Source organism: Prosopis cineraria, unplaced genomic scaffold (genome assembly GCF_029017545.1).
Source record: "Prosopis cineraria cultivar Desert tree isolate PC_DT_omini unplaced genomic scaffold, ASM2901754v1 PC283, whole genome shotgun sequence".
In the NCBI taxonomy this organism is placed as follows: domain Eukaryota; kingdom Viridiplantae; phylum Streptophyta; class Magnoliopsida; order Fabales; family Fabaceae; genus Prosopis; species Prosopis cineraria.
In genome coordinates this window covers 11113-32875 of record NW_026555610.1, presented here as the reverse complement: position 1 = coordinate 32875, position 21763 = coordinate 11113, and the positions used below count along the sequence as shown (strand labels likewise).

Here is a 21763-nt window from a genome sequence, read left to right as displayed (position 1 = left end):
GATTAGAGGAAAGCTAAAGCCGCGAGCTGGGGAATTTCTGAAGCAACTAGTATATATTTTTCCTTCTACCAATATATATATATATATATATTTCTCCCAAGTCATAAAGAACTTGCAGGTGAACTCCTTCTCTTTTAAGTTTAGTTCACCTTTTTCTTCCATTAATTTATGCTATACCCATGAAAAAATTAAATTTAGTGTCCAATTCATTAAGACTAAATCTAGAAAGTTCAAAAAATTGTAAGCCAATTAATTTCTTTAAGAATATGGACTTCATTAAAACTTACATATGGTTGTGACATTTTTAACAACTTGACTTATAAAAAAAAGTTCTCAAAATTGTAAGAGGAGCCAATTATATCATTAACTTTCAAAGAGTATAGATTAAATTAAAATTTAGATATGGCCGTGACATTTGTAACAAATTCCATTATTCGTACATGGTCACCCTATTCCAATGTTCCTTTATGGTATAGTGCAGTACATTCAAACCATTAGTCTTAAAAAAATGGGCATTAATATAATCCATTTCCCAGAAATAAACACAAGGAACATATATACTTTAGACAGATAGCGAAACCATGCATGGAAATGGTCCGTCTATTGATTATAATTGCAAAAGAGACCATAACATTGGTCGTAGAAATTATTGTGAGTCCAAAGTTGTGCGACATTGGACATTGGAGTAAGGAATTGAGGTCCAGTCTCGAGTGGCGGTATTTCAGTATGGGGGTAATAGAGAACGTCAGAATCAACCACGCATGGATCCGTCCAGAAATTTCCGCTCATCGGCTCAGTATACGCATCCAGAAAAGAGAACTCATGATGTCCGACCAAATCCTGGTTGCTTTCCGACGTCGTTATGTCGGAGGATTCGCACAAGGTTGATTCAGACCCCGATTTCCCGTTGTCGTGGCCGATCGTGGAAGTTGCTGAATCAATGATGCCTTGAGAATGATATGGGTCGCTTGGTTTGAGGATAATCTCATCCTTGTCAGCAGCGACTGAGTTGTTCTGAGGATGAGTTTGGCTTTTGTTCTTGAGGTTGGTGTGCCAGTGGTTCTTTATTTCATTGTCTGTTCTTCCTGGCAGCTTAGCTGCTATAGCAGACCATCTGAATATGGAACACAAAGCTTTGTCAATTTAAATCATTATTAATAGATGAGACCATATATCTGCAATTGAACACAAAGGTTATGTTAAAAGTTCAAACCTGTTGCCAAGCTGTTGGTGGAGTTTAATGATAAGTTCATCTTCTTCCTTGGTGTAGTTGCCTCTTTTGATGTCGGGTCTCAGATAATTGAGCCACCTCAGTCTGCAACTCTTCCCACACCTTGCTAGACCTGAGAATTTCCAAACATAGGAATGCAACGTGACAAAGAACAAGTGACGATGTGGAATTAATTAAAGAGACAGACGAGTTGTGCAATGAATCATCACCTGCAAACCTGGGGAGTTGGCGCCAATTCCAGCAGCCATACCTAGTAACATAAGCAATGAGCTTGCGGTCTTCTTCTGGCGTCCAAGTACCTTTCTTTAATCCACTAGAGTCACTGCGTGGGTTCCTCATTTCTACAGTGTACCTGAATATTGTGAACCCAAGACTGATCGAGGGAGTCTCCTCGTACTCGCGTATATATCCACATGGATGTACATCCCAAACGTGTTTCACAGACGATATATTTATTGTGTCACTTTCATGTTTTTCTGTGTATGTGTGCCGCTTTTCAACGCCACTCCTCACAATTGATTAATCAATATTCAAAAGAATTATTCCAATATATTTATAGCTCTTTCCCCTGCCACTTATATATCTTTCAACAGTGCACTTTATGTTCTTTCCTCATTTTTTTTTATTTTCCCGAATTTGATTCGAGAATTAATTTTTGTGGTTGATACATGTTTCATAAAATTATCGTGTATGGGAAAAAATATAACATATTTAATCATGTTCTGTTATACCATCAAATGATTGGATATTTTATAAATTTTTTATATAAAGTATAAACAATAAAATTATATGGTGATGATAGTAATAAATAAATCATCTAAATTCAGTGGAAAATGTTGAAAGGGGGTAATAGATTCTAGGGTTTGTCCCACATGTATGTGGGAGCGTCACTGCAGGAGAAATTGGAATGACCAGTGAATTTAAATTGCGGGGGCCCGCAAGTTGCTTGGACCACGTGGCCTGGTTCCCTTCTCCATGTGACCATGTGTGTGAGCCACCTAGTTAAACCGGAAGCGAGGTCTCCTACTTTTTTTCTCTTAATTTTCTTTCACGTTTCTCATTTTTATCATTCAAATTTTTTTATTAAATAATTTTTTTAAATGATAAAATTAATGAATAATGATGATGAGAGAAGTGAAGGAAAAAGAAGAAAAAAAAAAATAAAAAGACCCTTGATCTAGTTAAACCACATGAACCAAGTTGAATGCACGACAGCACGAGTACGCAGAAAAACCAACAAGAAAAAAGAAAAAAAAGAAAAGAAAAGAATAGATTCCCTTCCATTTAATATATAGATTTTTTATTTTAAAACTACATATGAACTTTTCTTAAAATTAATAGCCTTTTTTACCAGAAAAATTATAAGTTGTATTACACAAATCTTCCTTCTAATTTTACAATATAACTAGAAATATATGAGAACTCTGCCCCAAAAAAAGAAAGAAAGAAAATATGACAATAAAATCGAGCCAACATTTTTTAGACCCCCGGATTGGATAAGGGAAAGAAAAACGGACCCAGAGTCCAAAAATGTCAGAAATAAAAAAAAAACATAATATGAAGATTTATGTAGTCCACATCACTACACCCATCTATGCGGGGGCCCGCAGATATATTAAAGAGCTGGTTTAATAATCACTTGTACCATGAAACTACAGTGAAAAACCAAAGATAATTGCAAATCATGGGGATTTTATATCCATCCGGCCATTAAAATTTAATTAACCGTTAAATCATATTCTTTTATTTTGACTGAAAGGACCATTCTTAAAATAAACATTACTTAAAAATCATTTAAATTTAAACACTTGTGTCTGCCAAGAAAATTTAATGTGTATTTTCAAATGCTTTTGTTGTACTGTTAAATTGATTAATTTTGATCATATTTTAATATTAATTATTTTTATAATTCTAAATTCTTATTATTCACATAATTTTAAATTTTTAATCACATCTATTTACAATTATCTATTAAGTGATCTTTTAAATACATACTGAAACCATTTTTCAAGCATTGGCGGTGTAAAAATATTATTTAAAGCTTAAACATATTTCAAATTATTTTACTAGATTATGACATTATAAAATTTTGAGCGTGTTATATTAATAAGTCAATTTTATAATTTAAAAATTTAAATATATCTATTTAAATGTGTATTTTCAAAAAAAATTGCTCAAATTTCCTATGAAATTGTTAATGTTCTCTTTAAATAAAAGTACTTTAACCTTTGTCAAAATTTACGAAAAAATACAAAACAATTAACCATTTGGGAAAAAATGTAATTTAAAAGATGTGCTATATACAACACCGACAATGTGCAGGTAATCAGCTTTCAGGATGATTTATTTTGCGTTAGTATAATGAATAAATAATGATGCACGAAGGATTCAAATTCAAAGAAAGGACGAACAAAAAGTAATCAAATGACTCAAATGAGGGAGGCTACGCCTAAATGACAACTGTGGCTGGGCGATAGGTATATACTTAAAGCCATCGGAGAATTGGCAAAGAAAAGAAGAACACATAGATTGAGTTTGTCACTTGTCAGCGTGTTTGGATGATTCAAATCCTCAGAAGTTGATAATTATAAATTTGTATGAAATTTATCTTTTTAAGAAAGAACGAATGAAATTATTTTATTTTATAAAAATAAAAAATATTAAAAATGAAAATTTTACAGAAATTTACAAGTATCAGCTTCATAGAATTTAAATATGATTATGCATATGAGATTGTAAAAAGAAATTGTGAGCGCAGCGCATGTGAAGGGAATATAATACTTCCTCCATTTAAAAATATAAAATATATTTAATAAATTAAATATTAAAAAATATAAAATATCCTTAATTTTTTAAAATATACCTATTATCTTTTTTAAGTGTCTCTATTAAATAATTATGTTATATTTATTTTAACGTAAAACATTTTATTACATAAGTATAAATATAAAAAATAATATTAATTTAAAATTAAATAATTATTTTATCAAAAAGTGTGAATTTATTAAAAATATTTTATATATTTGAAGAGAGGAAGTACTAGTTACTGAGTTAATTGAATTGAATTAAAAGTTCAAAAATAAAAGGAGTTGCGTGGATGTTGAATCATATAATGCCAAATTTCCTCGTGAATTCAAATAGTATTGCACAGCAAGTGGTCCCTGACAGCTCTTTTCTGGACAAGTTCCCGCCTTCATCACTTTCGACATCTACGGACTTCATACGATGAATCTCTTCCTTTCATTATTGTATTCCGTCCGTCTCCAAATTAAATCTACAGAGGTTTTTCATTTAGTGAAGTGCCCTCCGTGTATACATGGATGAATTATATTGTTTGACCACCTCATCCATTTCAAATATAGTTATAAGCCACACAAGAAATAAGGTTCCCCATAATTCTAAGTTATATATCCACGCCGCACAACATTTAAACCACTTCCTACGTATCTTACACTAGATTATATAGCCAGGAATAGAAATTACATTATATCTGTTTTGTAGTAGAAGTTCTAATAATTATTTTCCTTTACATGCCCAAATTTTCTTAATTTTACAGAAAAAAGTGCGTTGAATCCTAACAAGTCATTAAGATTATACCTCATGATTTAAAGACATACCACATTTACCTGTAAAGTAAAGTTCTTACATTGATAGTGACCTAGAAGTGGCCAAGAGCTTGTAGCTCAAGTGGCATGTCCCCATCCCTTGATGCTAGGGTTCCATAATCAAGCCCGCGAGTGAATTAAAAAGGGGCACCAATTTGTGTGTGTGTGTGGTGCAGTGACGGGCTTAGAAATTTTAGAACGCAGAAGCAACATGTATACACACATTTTATGGGACATTAGAATTAGTATATGTTGCTAAATATCAGGAATCATTTATATACATTATATGTATAAAATTGAGCCAAAAAAAAAAAATTGTGGGGCATTTGCCCTCTGTACCCGCAATATATACAGGTACTTTCCTGGTTGGTGTGTAAGTGAGGGGTGCATGCGTACAGGGCTCTTTCTTTCTTTCTTTCTCTTTTTATTGGGGAAGAGTTAGATAAGATACTAAGAAGGAAGAATTTCATTAAAAGTCTTTGGATGGAACATAATTTCAATTGAGTCAAAAGAAAAATTATGAAATTTTACTACAAGTCTAGAAAACTAAAATGAAATAAATTTTTTTTATTTAAATGACCAAAAAGTCTTTCAATTATAGTTAACATTACTAAAATAACAAATCAAGTTATGATTTTTATAAGTAACATTATTAAAATGACAAAACAAGTTATGAGTTTTACACATAATATTATTAAAATAGACGTTACTTCTTGTTTTTTTAATAATATTACTTGTGAAAATTTTAATTTGACTTGTTATTCCAATAAATTAACCTGAAAAAATCATAACTTAACTTGTTATTTTATTGATATTATTTGTAAAAATTATAATTTGACTTGTTATTTTAATTATATTATTGGTAAAAACTACAACCTAACTTGCTATTCTAATCATGTATGTTGCTTGTAAAAAACTGAAGCTTGACTTATTATTTTAGTAATGCTATTTATAAAAACTAAAACTTAACTTATTATTTTAGTAATTTTACTTATAAAAACTATAACTTATCTTATTATTTCAGTTAGTGGTGGATCTAGGAATTGGGGCTAATGGGGGCAATATTATTTTTTTTTGTAAGACATGAATGATATATACTTTATCGGTAGCAAAATTTAGGTTCTATTACATGAGCATGAGATGAGATTCAAACTCCAACTATTTGTTTAAATAATAATGAAACCCCTACCATGTGTAACAACTTGATTTCCTAAAAATATTAAACAATAAATTAAATATATAAAGATCACAATTATTTTAAACTACATAAATGGTTTTAGTAAAAATCTAGAATGGAATAAATGAGTCCACTAAAAATATAAGAATTAACCACTTTCAACTAAAAGTCTTAATAGAAAATAATCATTCATAATACTTAAATTATTTTAAAATCCCAATCCTCTCCAATTATGCTTTCTCTTTCCTTTGACAAATTTTGCACTTTCTCCCCTCACCTATATCCAAGTGATTATCATTTTTCTCTCCCTTTTTTTTCTTTATCTTTTCTCGTTTTCCTCTTGATTAGTGAGTTCAAAACTAACATATCAATGGGAGAAAATTAAAATCTATTTTATATTTACATGAGGCATCACAAAATTGTGGAGGAGCAATACCCGCCCCTGATTTCAATAATATTAATTATATGAAGGACATTTTGGTCATTTAAATAAAAAATTATTCCATTTAAGTCCTTCAGGCCTACAGTGATATTAATTTTTAAATTTTTTGAGCCTGAGTTTAAATTGTGTCACGTCCAAAAGCTTTTAATTTCTCCCATACTTAAAAAAAAACAGAGAGCATTGAATGGTAGAAGTTAGAACACGCGCTCTCACAAAATGTGGATCAAATTGTTACAAGTTTTGGATAAAGATTTTGTTGATCTTGCACGCGTTGTTTGCATTTGAGTTCATAGACGTGACCGACTTTCTAACATAAATTTTGTCAAGAGGTCGCTTTCTCAAAATAAAAATGAAAATAAAAACACAATTGATGGAGTTGAGCACTTGTCTCAAAAAGAATCATGGATATGAGAAAAACGTGAAAATGGTGCTTCCCCGGTAATATGAACTTTGAACTAAAATCCAAGGACTTTGTACGGTGTTGTTAGAATTCTTATCTTAAATATATTTAAAAATAATATACTCTATTAAAATAATTAAATATTTTAGTTAGATGTTTTTTAAATTTATATATTAAACATTTATTTTATAACCTTTAAATGTAGGATTTTTTTATTTTTCAATATTTTTTTACTGTTTTTTTTCCTCCTTCTTGCCTGAATTTGTCCTTTTTTTAAGATCTTAGAGACCTCAAATTTATTTAATTTTTTCTTCTTCTTTTTCTCTCTTTCTTTTTTTTAATCTCTTATTTTTTTCATCTTTCATTTTTTCTGTTTTTTCTCATGTTTTTTATTCCCAATCAAATGACTTTAATATTATGTTAGAATTTTTATATTAAGAGGGAGGACAGCACGATTAAAAGGACAAGGGGATATATATTTCCTTTAAAAAAAATTTGACGGTACATAGTCTCTCCAGTCGTAACATTAATTAAAAATTTGGCTTTGATCACCTTAAATACATGTATAAGATCATAATTTCATTTATCTCTCGTATTTACTATTTCTGTTTAAACTATTCTCATTGGATTGTACATGCTTTTGATGACTAGAAGAAGAAATACTCTAGAAAACTCAATGCATATTTTTTATGCGTAATTAATTTAACTAATGTTTTCAATCTATGTGGATTAGTTATTTAGCTCTTATACATATAGAACCAAAGTGGGTGAATGTACGTAATATTGATCCGGACATACGTGGAGTATATTAATACCCATACGAGGAAAAGAAGCATATCCACGTAACATTGCGTAACGGCGACAAGATGAAAGCAAGCATATCCACGAACACACACGCACACGCACGCACACACGTGGGTGTTTCTTATTCATTAAAAACGTCTCGCTGGGGCACGTAACCCGATTCAAAGAATCGTCAAAATATATTAAATATCACATGGAAATTCAACTCCGAAGCTGTAAGAACATGCTATCAAATTAATGCCAATGAGGCTCCACTTATTTACGGACTTAATTAATTAATCACAAGTTCTAGTTTGATATATTTATGGATACAGCCAATGACTAGTAAACAAGTAGAATGGAGGGGGATGGGTGCATGCACCTCGTTGTCTTTATTGTTATGGTGTGAGTCAACAATCTGAAGCATAAAACTGTTAATGACCCCCCCCCCCCAAAAAAAAGGCATAAAAATGGTATTGATGATCGATGCTGGAAAAGGTGAATCTGTGAACGTGATAACATCATGCACTGGAATTTCAGACGTGGTTGAGGTGAATCCGCCTCAACCCAAATAATAATAATAATAATAATAATAATAATAATAATAATTAATGAGTTAATGAGTCAATTTGTCTGGACTTGTTGTTGCACAGTGATTTGATTGATAAAAAGGTCCGACCGGCAGAAGAGAAAATGTGGTGATTGGTCGTTTGCTAGAAAACTCTTTGGCTTGGGAGCCACATTCTTTCAATGATATTCATCTGGGAGGATGGCAGTTCCTCCCATCTATATATAAAATATTTTTAATTAAATTATATAAATTAATAAAAATTAATTTTTTAATTAAAATGTAAAGTGATATTTTAATTTTATTTTTAATTATTATAAATAAAATAATTTTTTAAAAATAAGTTAACAAAGGTATTTATCTTTTTTCTTAATTTAATAAAGATATAATAGTCTATTTATTAAAAACTATACTAACAACCTCTTACATTTAAGAATAAGAAACTTTTAAAAATTTTTTTATATATAGATACGGAGGAAGTAAGTCCTAAAAGAGTGAATCAATGACAGTTAGGTCCTTAATAAAAATTTTATAAAATAAATTATAAATATCAATTTAAACAGTTATAAACAGAAATTTTTATTATATTTTAAAAATTATATTTAATATTTAAATACTTATGTGCAATTGCAACTCTTAAATTTGTAATAATTTAAATTGATATTTTAAAATTATTTTTTTAAAAAATCTATCAGGAACTTAACTAGTATTATTCAATATTTTGAGACCTAATTATTATTTTTTATTCTTTTCCGTAACATTTAAATATTTTAATTAAATTCACCTAATTAATTCAAAGTTATGTTTACAGTTTTAAAAGAATAATAACTAAAATAGGAAAAATTGAGATGCATTTATTTTCTGGAAAGAAATATTTTACTCGTAATATTATAAAGATATAAAACGTGAATATTTCATTATAAATTGAACAATATTAGAAATTTGAAATATATTATTTACTATTTGCATGAAATATTTCGTTTTTTTCTCAATAAATTTTATGAATCGATTTGAAATTAATTTATTTAAAGTAAAATACATCAATCACCCTTTTATTTTGTCTAAATTACATAAACTCAACTTCTACTTTTAAAATTTATATAAATCTCTATTAAAATTAAAATTTACATTATAGACATTTCCCTTGTATATTTGAGATTTCATTTATGTCTATGAATTTGATAGTTGACAATTAAATTTGACCTTTTAAACTTTTATCTCAATCAAAATACCTATCTTAAACACCATAATCATCCAAATTAAACATCGATATCTTCAAACAAAATTTTTTTATTTAACTAAAAAATTTTTATACATGCATTTTCAAACTTTTATTACATTATAAAATTTATTAATTTTAGAATAAATTTTTTTTAATTTTTATCAAATTTATTGGAACTTATTTATCTACATTTCTTTGAAATTGCAAAAAAGATATTTTAAACACATATTTTTTTCATCATATAATATAAAATGACGTTAATTTGAAATATTATATAAATCATTTAGATTTAAGATCGAAAATTAGTAAACATGTTTTTCCTACAAATATTTTATAAACACAATTAGTTAAAAAATATTTATTTAAAAAGATTGATTGATCTCAATCAAGTTTTATATATGTCTACTTCAAATTACTTAAGATTTTATCTCAATTTTCTAAAAATTTTTTTTGACAATAATTAGCTAAAAAAATTAAGAAAATAACTGTCTAAAAAATAAAATAAAGAAAAGAAAACTCTAAAATTCATTTTTCCTTACTAATGAAATTCATGTAATTGTAAGGAATAATAATATAATTCAGGGATTTATTAGAGTGAGTGTAAATTGGTAAGTAAAATTTGTTTTAATATAAATTTTAATTAAAAATAATTTTTTAGTATATTCTTAACATGATTAATAGATTGGACTACACTATACGTTTGTAAAATAAAAGAACCGTTATATCGAAAAATAAATAAAAGAAAGGTATGTATAGTTAAGATAAATTAAAAGGGTGGTTAGAATATTTTATTATTTTATTAATGATCAAGGGGTGAAAACATAAAAAGTTTATATACATTTTTCATATCAATGCAGTAAAGTATTTCAATAAATAAAAAGAGACAAGTATTTAATACTCTATTAGCATTGTCAGATTTTGATATCAATATATCAATCAATAGGAGATGTCTCTGCATGCTTCGCCTGCATTACACGAAGTCTGAAAGAATGAGTTTTCTACTAGCATGCATGGAAGCAGTTCATGGTATACAGGGGCGGAACCAACTTTAAAAATGAGCGGGCCAATTTTTGTAAAAAATAAATGTATATTTAATTTTTAAAATTAACTTTTTTAGTTAAAATATATTATTGTATTAATTATTAGAAGTGTAATTACATAAGTATTTCAAGAAAATTGAAAAAAAAACACAAGACACCATTTATCTAGATAACTAAATATAATATATATTTTTTTATTAAAATATATTTCTTTCGATTCTATTTATAAGACACTTCTAATATTTTAACCGAAATAAAAAATTTTAAATCTTATTAATTTTATTTAAAAAGTCAACAGGTTTTGAACTTTATCTTTAGTAAATATACATACTTTAAGAATAAAATAATCTAATATTTAATATCATTCCCAACATATAATTTGAGCAAAATGATAAAAATAAACACAATGTTCATTAAGTTATCTTATAAATAGAACTAGAATAAATATTCTCTTTCTATCTCATAGATAGGATCAAAGAAATATAAATAAAAAATGTATGCATATTATATATTGTACACATATAATACCTATACAGATAATGTAGTGTGGCTTTGTTTTAATAATAATAATAATAAAATAAAAATTAATTATTTAATTCTTACAATTTTAATTTAATTGTAACTCAATTCTTAAACTTTGACTCGTTATAAATTAGTCCTTAAAGTTTTAACTCGATTGTAAGTTAGTTCCTGTTTTGTCTCTTGTAATTTAGTCCTTAAAATTTTAATCTCTTAAATATTAATCTTTATATTTTAAAAGATAAAATTATAAAAATTTAAAAATTTTAATGAATTAAAATTTAAAAAATAAATTATGATTAAGTTAAAATTATGAAGATTGAATGATTAATTTAAAAAAAAAAAAGATATATGGGGGTTGCATCACACACAACCACCCTTTTGAGGGGCTGGGGTGCGGGGCCACAGCCCCTCAACGAGCAACGTGGGCGGCAGGTCTGCCCTTGATAGTATAGTTGTTGAAAATAACAATTAATTGAAAAGTCAATGGATTAATTAAATTCGGGGGTGGTTTGGTGCGGATGTTTGGAGGGACACTTTAATTTGAACTCTATCTCTCTGGCATTAATGCCAAGATTTATTCAATCTTGAGGAATTAACTAATATATTAAGGTAAATTACTTCATCCCTTATGAATTGCATATTCCACTCATTTATTATAGAATACAACTAAAAATACCGATGACAATTAATAATTATTTTTTTAAAAAATAAGTTGTAAATGTAAATTTATATACTTCTATAAACAAGAATTCCAGTTGCAAATGGCAGCCTCACTGTCATGGGTATCTCGAAGAATCATACATGTTTTATTTACCATTAAAACTTATGAATCTTTAATTATTTGAATTGATATTTTTAATTTATTTTTAAAAAAATTTGTCTGAAACTCAACCATCATTAATTCAATATTTTAGAACTTAACTGTCTTTAATTTAACATTTATTATATAATGTTATGAGTTACACCAAATGTAACTTATTTAAAATATGTTTATTAATTATCTATTTAATACTTATAATAAATATAAATTATAAAATATATATTTTTTGAGGATTTATATATGTGTGTGTGTGGATTAAGGAATGACAATTAAGTCCCAACAAACTTTCATGAAATTGTAAATCAGTTATTCACGTTTCAAATGTAACTATCAGTTTACAACTGATATTCTCATTTTGTTTGATTTAATCATATTTGTAAATTATTTTTAAAATTTTTTTTATCAGAAACCTAACTTGTCATTAAATTGATTTTATGTGACCTAACTGTGATTTTGTCTATATGGATTATGTAAATGTTTGGCATTCGAAGTACTTGTATTGAATTAATGTTGAGTGAATGTCGACAGCGTAAATCCAACCATATATGTAGTTAGATGATAATTATATTCAACATTAAACCACACACACTCACACAAAAGCATGAGGTTCAGGACCAAATTAAACTAAGTCGAGAGTGATAGGATAGGAATACATTTCTTAACATCATTACTACAACTGGATTGCTAACAAGCCAAGGCATGATAATTTCCTCGTCCAAATTATTGGAAGTGACTCCAAAGTTGTGCATCAAAAACGGGGCTTAATATTTCAGGTTCAGTAGGGAAAGTTGCGAGCATTTCAACTGAGAAGTAGGAAGTATCAACCACACAATTATAAGGCTCTGTCCAGAAACCCACCTCTAAGTCACCCACAGCCCCCATCACCTCATTTACTGTATAATCAGAGGCCACTGGTTCAACTATTCAAACTCGAGCACTTTCACGTGTCGCTGATTTCTGTGCAATGCCTTAAGGTTAGAGTGCCAGTGATTCTAGTCTCGTTATCTGATCTTCCTGGTAACTGAGTTGCAATCTCGGTCCATCTACAATATAATTCACCAGAATACTTCGCTTAGTTTATCTACACAAGTGCGCATGCACGTGTGTGTATGTGTGCATTAGGTCCATGCAGAAGCACGCAAGTCTTATCTACCTTCAAATGGAAAACTGATAACTCTACGTTTCTCATAGGATTTGCTTAGATACGTATATATGTTTCCTTAAACCAAATTATTCGCACGAAATTGTCAAGACTGTTGTCTCTGTTTTTTCTGTTTCTTTTTTTTTTGGGGGGTTAATGGAGTCATGGGGATGTCCGATAAGTAAGTTTGAAGAGAACACGAAGTTAGATTGAGGTTCTTGATATGAAACCGAAGGGCTCCAACAAAGGCTCATGACATTTATCTGACTTTCTTTTTATGTATTAGCTGAAGGTTGTGATACCTATTTCCCATATCTTCGCATGTAGTTTGAGGATAATATCGTCTTCTTCTGGAGTGAAGTTCCCTCTTTTTATACATCGTCTCAGATAATTCATTCATCTCAATCTGCAGCTTGTTCCACACCGTGCAAGACCTGAAAATTGGGCGTGCGAATGAGTATTTGAGAATTGAGTCATGCATTATATATATATATATATATATAGCTTTAGAACCAAACCAAATGATGATCTATTCCTCGTATTTAACATGCAGGATTAATTGCCTATATATACGTGTGACATACAATTATGTACAGGGCTCTCTCCTCGCATGCCTGTATTGTAAGTGAACAAGATCAGTTACTTGATTACTAGCAAACTTGGGGAGCAAGCAGGAGATAGAAGACCAGTAGGGGCTAGGACTCCACCTAATTTTTTTAATTTTTTCTTATTAAAATATGAGTGTTATATATTTTCGACCCTCCTAAATTAACACATTATATAAACCTTGAGACATTAGGTGTAATTTTTATTTTAATTCGATAATAGTTTTTTATGCATGGATAGTACAATTGTTATAGTAGTTGAAGATATAGTTATCATAAAATCTATTTATTTTCAATAAGATAATTTTATAATTACTTTTAAAGCATTGATATCATTTGATTTTCCTTTCATTTTATATTTGATAAAAGAAATTATGAGAATTATTTTTTTTCATCAAAAACTGCAAACTTCAATAAGAGCAAGGAAATAGTTATATAAATAGTACTTGGAATAGATCAAGACAAGGGAAATAATTGTCCAATGCCTTTCCGATCACTGTTAATCACCAGTTGCTGATATCCTATGAATAGAGGAGCTTGAGTCTTTGATTAAAATAGCAATAAGAGGTGGTGGAGGGGAGATAACCCAACCGTCAGAATCTACTCTCTTTAGAGATGAGGCTGCCGACTAATCAACAGTAAAGTTTCCTTTCTCGTTTAACAAATGAGAAAGAGGCATGAGCTTGAGATTCAAGTGCCACAAATAGATCTTCAAGAAGCCCATGAAAAGACCAATGACAGGAGGAAGAGTCTTTATAAGAAACACAGCTCCATAGAGATCTAAACGCTCCATTTCAATTACAACTTTAGATCTGCAAGGTTCAAAGGCTAAGGAAATGGCTTCTTCACAAGCCAAAAATTTTGATAAAAAGCTTAAATTAGCTGAGACCAAGCTTCACCATCCTTTTACAAACATGCCAGAGCTGTTTCTAATAATTACTCCAATTGCGGCCTTCCTGGTGGGTCTTAAAAAAGCTCCACCACAATTAATTTTGATAGACCCTTCTTCAGGAGGGAGCCAATCAGTATTAAAGATTTCATGTATAAGGGGATTTACTTGGTTATTACAATTTATCTTCCAGAATTCATCAACCGCAGCTTTGGTTGAGCTAATAACTTGAATAGGATTTAAAGCTGCAGCGTTGAAAACTGATGTTGATCGAGTTTTCCAAATATTCTAGCAGAGGCAAGCGACATATGCTCTGTCATAATTCTCAAGTGGGCTGTCATCTAGCAGAATAGAATTGCCCCAACTTCCAAAGGAGTTTACTTGTGTTGGATCCATGAGGAAAGTTAAGGATGATCCAAACCAAACTTTTTTGACCACTCACATAATAGCAGCACGTCCTTAATTGATTTCAGTTGTATATCGGGCAAGTGGAATCCACAACACACTTTCTATGACATAATGCTTCTTTTGTTCCTGGGGCCCGATTGAGTGCTCGCCAAAAAGAGTGTTTTATTTTTGGGTGAATCTTAAGTTTTAGAGACTCTAGTAGAGGAGCTTGGTGCATAACTGACAACCAGGTGCTGTCTTGCATATTCTAATCTATAGCCAAGCTTAGAGGAGTCACTACCACAGAAAATACCCATACTTGACGCTTATTTTTTTCAATACTTGACGGTTTTTAACCGTCAAGTAAGGGTGCGATATATATTAAAGAAATAATACTTGACGGTTAAAAATCGTCAAGTATTAATCTTATACTTGACGGTTATTTAAAAACAACTGTCAAGTATATGAAGTAAATATGCACTTCCCAGCATAAATACTTGACGCTTGTTTCAAAACAAGCGTCAAGTATTTATGGCCAATGTTCTTTTGGCCATAAATACTTGACGCTTGTTTCCTTATAACCGTCAAGTATTTACAAATACTTGACGCTTGTTTCAACTATATTGATACTTGATGGTTATTTTGAAATAACCGTCAAGTATTAATGACATAAATTTTTTATATGGTAGCTGCTTTTAAAGCAGCCCCCTGCATAAAGATACAGATAAAGATAAAAAACAGTCAGCCAGTAATGAAAATAATACAATATAATGAATGTTTGTAATAGTATCTCCTATTTAATTAACATAAAAATTCCTATACATTTAACCTTAAAATCTAAACTTATTTGCAAACTAATGTTTCAAAATTAAGTGGCCTATCCCATAAAAATTGGCCCAAAAATGTGTATATAAATGTAATTAACTATTGTATCGGCCTAACTACTGTTGCTACCCACATATTGAAAACACATTGAGCCACCTCTTCAAGGACCTCTGTAACACCCTCAAATTTACATACCGATTTTTCGTAAATTATTAAAACCATTATCATGGTAGAAAATTTTCTTACCAAGACATACCACAGGTCTTAAAATATCCCAAAAAGGAATTAGAACCATGAGAGACAGACATGATCCTCATGGCATGATATTCAAATCAGATCATAAATCAAGAGGGACAGACATAATCCTCTTGATCATATAAATACTTTTAATAAAAAGGATTAAAGTTTACATGCTTTTCGAAGAATATATGTCCTAAGTTGGCACAAGATACATTGTATAATTCAAAATAAGAGGCAACGTAAAAGATGGTGTCTCATACACCATAGTTACACCTCTGGTGCTTTCTCGGCCGGACTCTCTCCTGTAAAAATATTAACCACGGGGAATGAGACTTAAAAGTCCCAGTAACCAAAAATTAATATGTAATGACGCATGCGGATATAATTAATCATGCGATTGCTAAGTGGGCACACAAAATATTTAACCGAACAATACTTTCAAACAAACCGAACAAGTATTTAATTTGCATGATTGCACCTTATATCCTCCTTTCGCCATGCTCGGACGCCAAATCACCCGGCCAAAGGTGAGTTGGACCAAGCGACACGCCACTCATTGGGTCCAATGAGGGCTTACCACGTGGTAATAATTAACCGAACAAAAATTTCCATTAACACCATATATTAAATACCCTGACAAGTCATGCATCATTCAAATATCCAAATAGGAATATATCCGAACAATAATATCTCATCATGATAAACAAAAATAAATTTTTAACCCACTTGGCAATAATTTCAAACAAGTATATACAGTATTTATTTTCAATAATTCATAATTTTTCCAAACAACGAAACAACACATAACCATTCACAAACACACCCATCACAACACATTAATAATAGTTACCTTGTGTCTTGAATAATAAGTTCCCCTTCACAACTCCTTTTTCACCACTATCTTTGTCAATATAATCTACATAATTATTTCACAATACTATATATTAATTTTATATTAAAATAAATAATTCTAATTTAAAGAGTTAGAAAGTCTTAGATCTTTAATCCATATTAACACTAATTTAAGATTTATGCCTCATTTAACTTTCCAAATTCTTTTCTAAAATTCTCGTGCCCTAATGAACTATTTTTTTTTATCCTCAATTCACTTCTAGTATCACAATTTCATCCTTCTATATTTTAAAAATTCATCCAAAAATAAATTAAAAATTTTAGAATTATTCTGAAGCCTCAAATCACCTTTCTATAACCTCAAAAGTACCTATTCATACTTAAATAAATATTTAATAATTAGAGGTTCATCCCTACATCTTAGATTCTACATAAATTCAACCATATAGATCTAGAGTTTAACTCAAAAATTCTTAAACATGAGTTTCAACCTCAAGAAAATATTCTATAATATTTATTATATCCCTAAGAGCTTTAACCTATATTTTTAATCTATCATATCATCAGATTAACTATCCTATAGAAAAATCTTAATCAGAATATTTACTCTATCCTATAAAATAATCATATCACTAGAAAGCTAATATTATTTAGAAAATAACTATAAAATTAATTTTATAATTAAATAAATTTTTAAATGCTAATCTAAACAGGAAAGTTAGAACATACCTGAAGAAAAAGAAAATAATCCCCCCTTGCAAGAAGACTCCGAGCAACGTGAGAAGAAGAGAGAAAACTAATATAAAAATGGGATTGTGAGTCTCAAAATTATATTAAAAAAAAACTATAGGTCTGAATTTAATTATTCAAACCTTTGGGCCATAAGTTGCAATTTCCTCTAAATTGCATCTTAGCCTCTCATGCTTCCTAATGCACACACCCCCTCCTTTTTATACATGAAGGCACCTCATCTCTTCCCTCATTTAACCAATGTGGGACTTAGAAACAACAACCTTCCACCCTTTTTTTTATTCCTTCTACTTTCTCTTTTTTTTAACACACACATAAAAAAAAATTATTTATGTATTATATCTTAACTAAATATTGAGTATGTGATTTTAAATTTAAATTTTTAAATTCATAATTAAATACCTAACCATAATATTATTTCTAAATAACCTCAAATAATATAAATTCCTATTATTATCATTTTTTTTTCAAAACCTAAATTCCACAATTTTTTATGATATAAAAATCAGGATGTTACAACCTCTTCTACATGTGTAGTCGTATAACAAACGCAATAGACGTCTTCGAAGTACTGTAAGCAAATAGTTACAACAATTTCAAGTTAATAGGTAGCTAATTAAAATTGTTTAAAATTTATAATTGAAGTGTAGTTAAATTTTATATATATACCTTGTTAGATAATGTGGTAGGGCCATGAGTGATAATGTCCTTCATGAACTTCATCAAGCAATAACCACAGTCATTGCTCTGATCTAGCTGGAATGGACACTTTAAAAAAACACATATCAATGAAATTGCAAAATATAATGAGACAATTTCTTGATTAAAAACTTGACCAATTAAATGAATACCTTAACAGTGACCCATTTCTCTGAAGATTCGAATGCCCTCATCTTAGGGGACACAGTCATGTCGGTCGCAGTGCGATACAACACCACAGCTCTAAGAAGGAATTATCGAATGAATGTGAGAAATATATATGAATGAAAACTAAAATTAAAAAGAAATAACAAGTAAAAAAATCTAACTTACTCATTAAAAAGTACCACCATATCTTCCCTGTTGCTTGGCTCTCCATTAAGGGGATCGAGATACCATATTTTTGGAGCAACGGGATTAACCACAATAAGCATCCAGTGTCCCCTAACAAGAAACAGCACATGTTACCAAACAAATAAATATAAAAAAATATTTACTCGTAACAAATATTAACAACTCACCTTTGGCAGTAAGGAGCGAGAAATAAAGTATCCTTCACTGCTCCCCTTTCACAAAATTGATCCAAAAGCATTCTTGCTTGATTTTCAAGGGCTTCCTTTGTAATATTATTGTGGGGAGAGACATTATGAGGATTAACCAGCTTGATCTTTGACTCGAGGCCACCAGGAACCATGAATAAGGTATAAAGGTGACTTGGGTGAAAAAATATACAAGTTAATATGCTTGCATACTCACACACATAAATAATTCAAGAAATTAACTAATAAATGTTGAAGAATTATCTCATGTAGAAAGTCATCAAACTAGTGCTCGCCATATCGTGCTTGAGGATTTCATTCAAAATTTCATCCCGAACAACTTCAAATGATGCTCTACTAAATAGCCCATCGTCAAAATTAATGATATCCCCTATCGGCTCTTGACGAATCATCCTCGTAGTCGAAGCATAGGTCTCAAGAGAGTCACGGAATTTGTTTTCTACAACAGGCATAGGCATTGCATGTTGCGAAACCGTGACTGACTCTTTAGTATGGCCCGACACCTTATCCTTCAATTTGCTTTTCCCCCTTGGCTATACAATGAAAAAGTTAGACATATATATATATATATATATTAAAGATTTTAAATAATTATATAAATCATATATACCTTTTTCTTTGGTGGCAAGGGGTCCTTTGGCGGCTTTGGGTCCTTTGTCGGCTTTGGTGTACCAACCATAACAAGGTGGCTGGGCCATGCAACGAAGCTCCCCAATGCATCTCCTACCGTCTGCATCTCATTGGTAGGATAAGGTAGTGAATACTTAGGGTCGATTGCAACAAGCAAGGAAACCCTAATGCAATCGGGCGGGAGGGGAAGGTTATGGATTGTGTCCCCAACAATGTTATACACGCGTCCCGTTACAACTACTTTGCGTGACGGATTGTCTGCTAAATAGTTGCAGTCATTCTCGCCCTAAATAAATGAAGAATGTTAGTTGTTTAGATAAAAAATTAGTTAAGCAAATTTAAAAGAGAAAATGCATTACCTCGGGTATTTTGTCTGAAGGAACTGTGCAGCTATCTTTTCCACTGGGGTTAACGTCACCTAAAAGCCTCCTAAGGATCTGGCCCTTCAATAGCATGTCAATTAACTTTGCTTGGGCTTCTAGCTGTTGCTTCATAACAGCTTGCTCTTCTCTCAACTCTTGGACCTCGGATGAAGAAGCCGATGTTCGCTTCTTAATCTTGCCAAAGTATTGCTTCTTTGTGACACCGAAGCCAACACCCCTAACACGACCAGGGTGTTCAGGGGTCCCCAACGCTCTAGCTAAGATATCCTCATGCTTAGGAAGCTTGCCCTGTGATACTTCTTGAGAGAGGGAATCCTGTGAAAAGTAGAGCTAATTAGTATGCCTTTTAATAATCATTTATTAATTGATAGATAAGAATAACACTTACAATTTTTTCAGCAACCTCTTTCACACGAGGGTTGTCAATCACTCCATCTTTATTTGTTCGTGCCAATGCCCAGAGTCTTTGGCGGGATATAGTAACATCCGATCCCTCAGCCTCAACTTCTTTCTGCTCCACGCCTGCATACCCTAACCTCCCTGCTCTGTAAGGGTATTCATTCTTGGCCACTCTCTTCTTATTTTGGGCGCTCAGTTCCTTTAATCAATAACAAAAATATCCTGTTAGTATACATAATATATTCAATAAAAGGCACTAAAATTTAAATTTTAGAAACATAAATACCTTAAATTCCTTCTCACGCCGAGAGACAACAAAAGCATCCAATCTTCTTGCTTTACTAAAGGCTGTAATAGGGGAGGAACTTGGGCTACAAATTCAGCATCAGGGTCTTTTAAATATTTTTGTGTAATAAAATGTCTGAAAGACCGTAATGCCCTCCCAGCCTTTTGAAGGACAAAATCCTTCTTGCTCTCGTCTATTTCAAATCCTGACTGTAAAATAAAATAAATATGTTAGGTGCATCAATTTATAATATTATAATAGAATATAACTTAGTCAAATGCAACTTATAGATACAGTCTCCAAACAATGTCCTTCATGGCTTGATCAACTTTGCGCCAAGATTTCTGCGTGATAGGTACAGTTGTCTTTGCCAAAACCCCAATATAACTTATAAACTTTGCAGATTTGATGGCTTGGCCTTTCTTGTTCCACTGCACTGATATTTTTTTCCCTGCTGCTCTTGTTTTTGTGACTTCTTCCATTATTGTTAGGCCTTGCTGGATATTGTAATATTCCTGTTCCAATTTTTTTTGTGACAACGGAGCATCAGTACAAGTTGTAGCGGGATCTGATGGAGGGATTTCAGTGGACTCAGAATCTGAAGCCATTTACCTATAACATAATAAAATTTCAAAATTAATCAACCATGATTAATTCAAATATAATCTACTATATTAATTCAAACATGAAACAAAAATGGCATAATTAATTCAAAGGTTACATGTTCAAGTTGCTCTTTTTCGTTTTCTTGACTTGGGTTTTTTACTTCCCCCTTCTTGAAATATTTTCTTCTTATGCTAAAATAATTTACCCCTCTTTGAAACCAAATGCCTTCATTGTGATCATTTCTCATGTATAGAGCTTCATCAACAGTGTCGTTACTTTGATTTGATGTCCCTTCGAATGGGTCATCTTCAATTGCTACATTTTCATTTATTTTTTCATGTAACATAAGAATAGACCACCCCTTATTAGCAGGGTCAGGGACATAAAACACTTGTTTGGCTTGTTGTGCTAAAATAAAAGGCTCATCCTTATACCCTTCCTTGTTTAAATTGACTTGTACAAAGCCAAATTGGTAATCAAATTTCAAGCCATTTTTTCGATCAATCCACTTGCACCCAAAGACTGGAACTCGAAAGGATATGTAATCTAAATCCCATATATGCTCAATTACACCAAAGTATGACATTTTGCATAGATAGGATTTTTATCCTTAGTGCTGGAAATATGCATGGAATGAGCTACAAGAGTTACACCACTATTTTGCATTGTGCTCCTATCATCTTGCTCCCTTGTATAAAATG

General features: G+C 30.7%; 1 protein-coding gene across 1 annotated transcript; it reads right to left on the bottom strand.

The window, feature by feature from the left end:
* Nucleotides 1-409: 409 nt before the first annotated feature.
* Nucleotides 410-1587, bottom strand: LOC129296214 (transcription factor MYB13-like). Its single transcript, XM_054934806.1, has 3 exons — nucleotides 1441-1587; nucleotides 1214-1343; nucleotides 410-1114 (listed from the first exon to the last, which is right to left on the bottom strand). The coding sequence occupies exons 1-3, from the start codon at nucleotides 1568-1570 to the stop codon at nucleotides 601-603; spliced, it is 774 nt and encodes a 257-aa protein (XP_054790781.1). The 5' UTR covers nucleotides 1571-1587; the 3' UTR covers nucleotides 410-600.
* Nucleotides 1588-21763: the final 20176 nt, after the last annotated feature.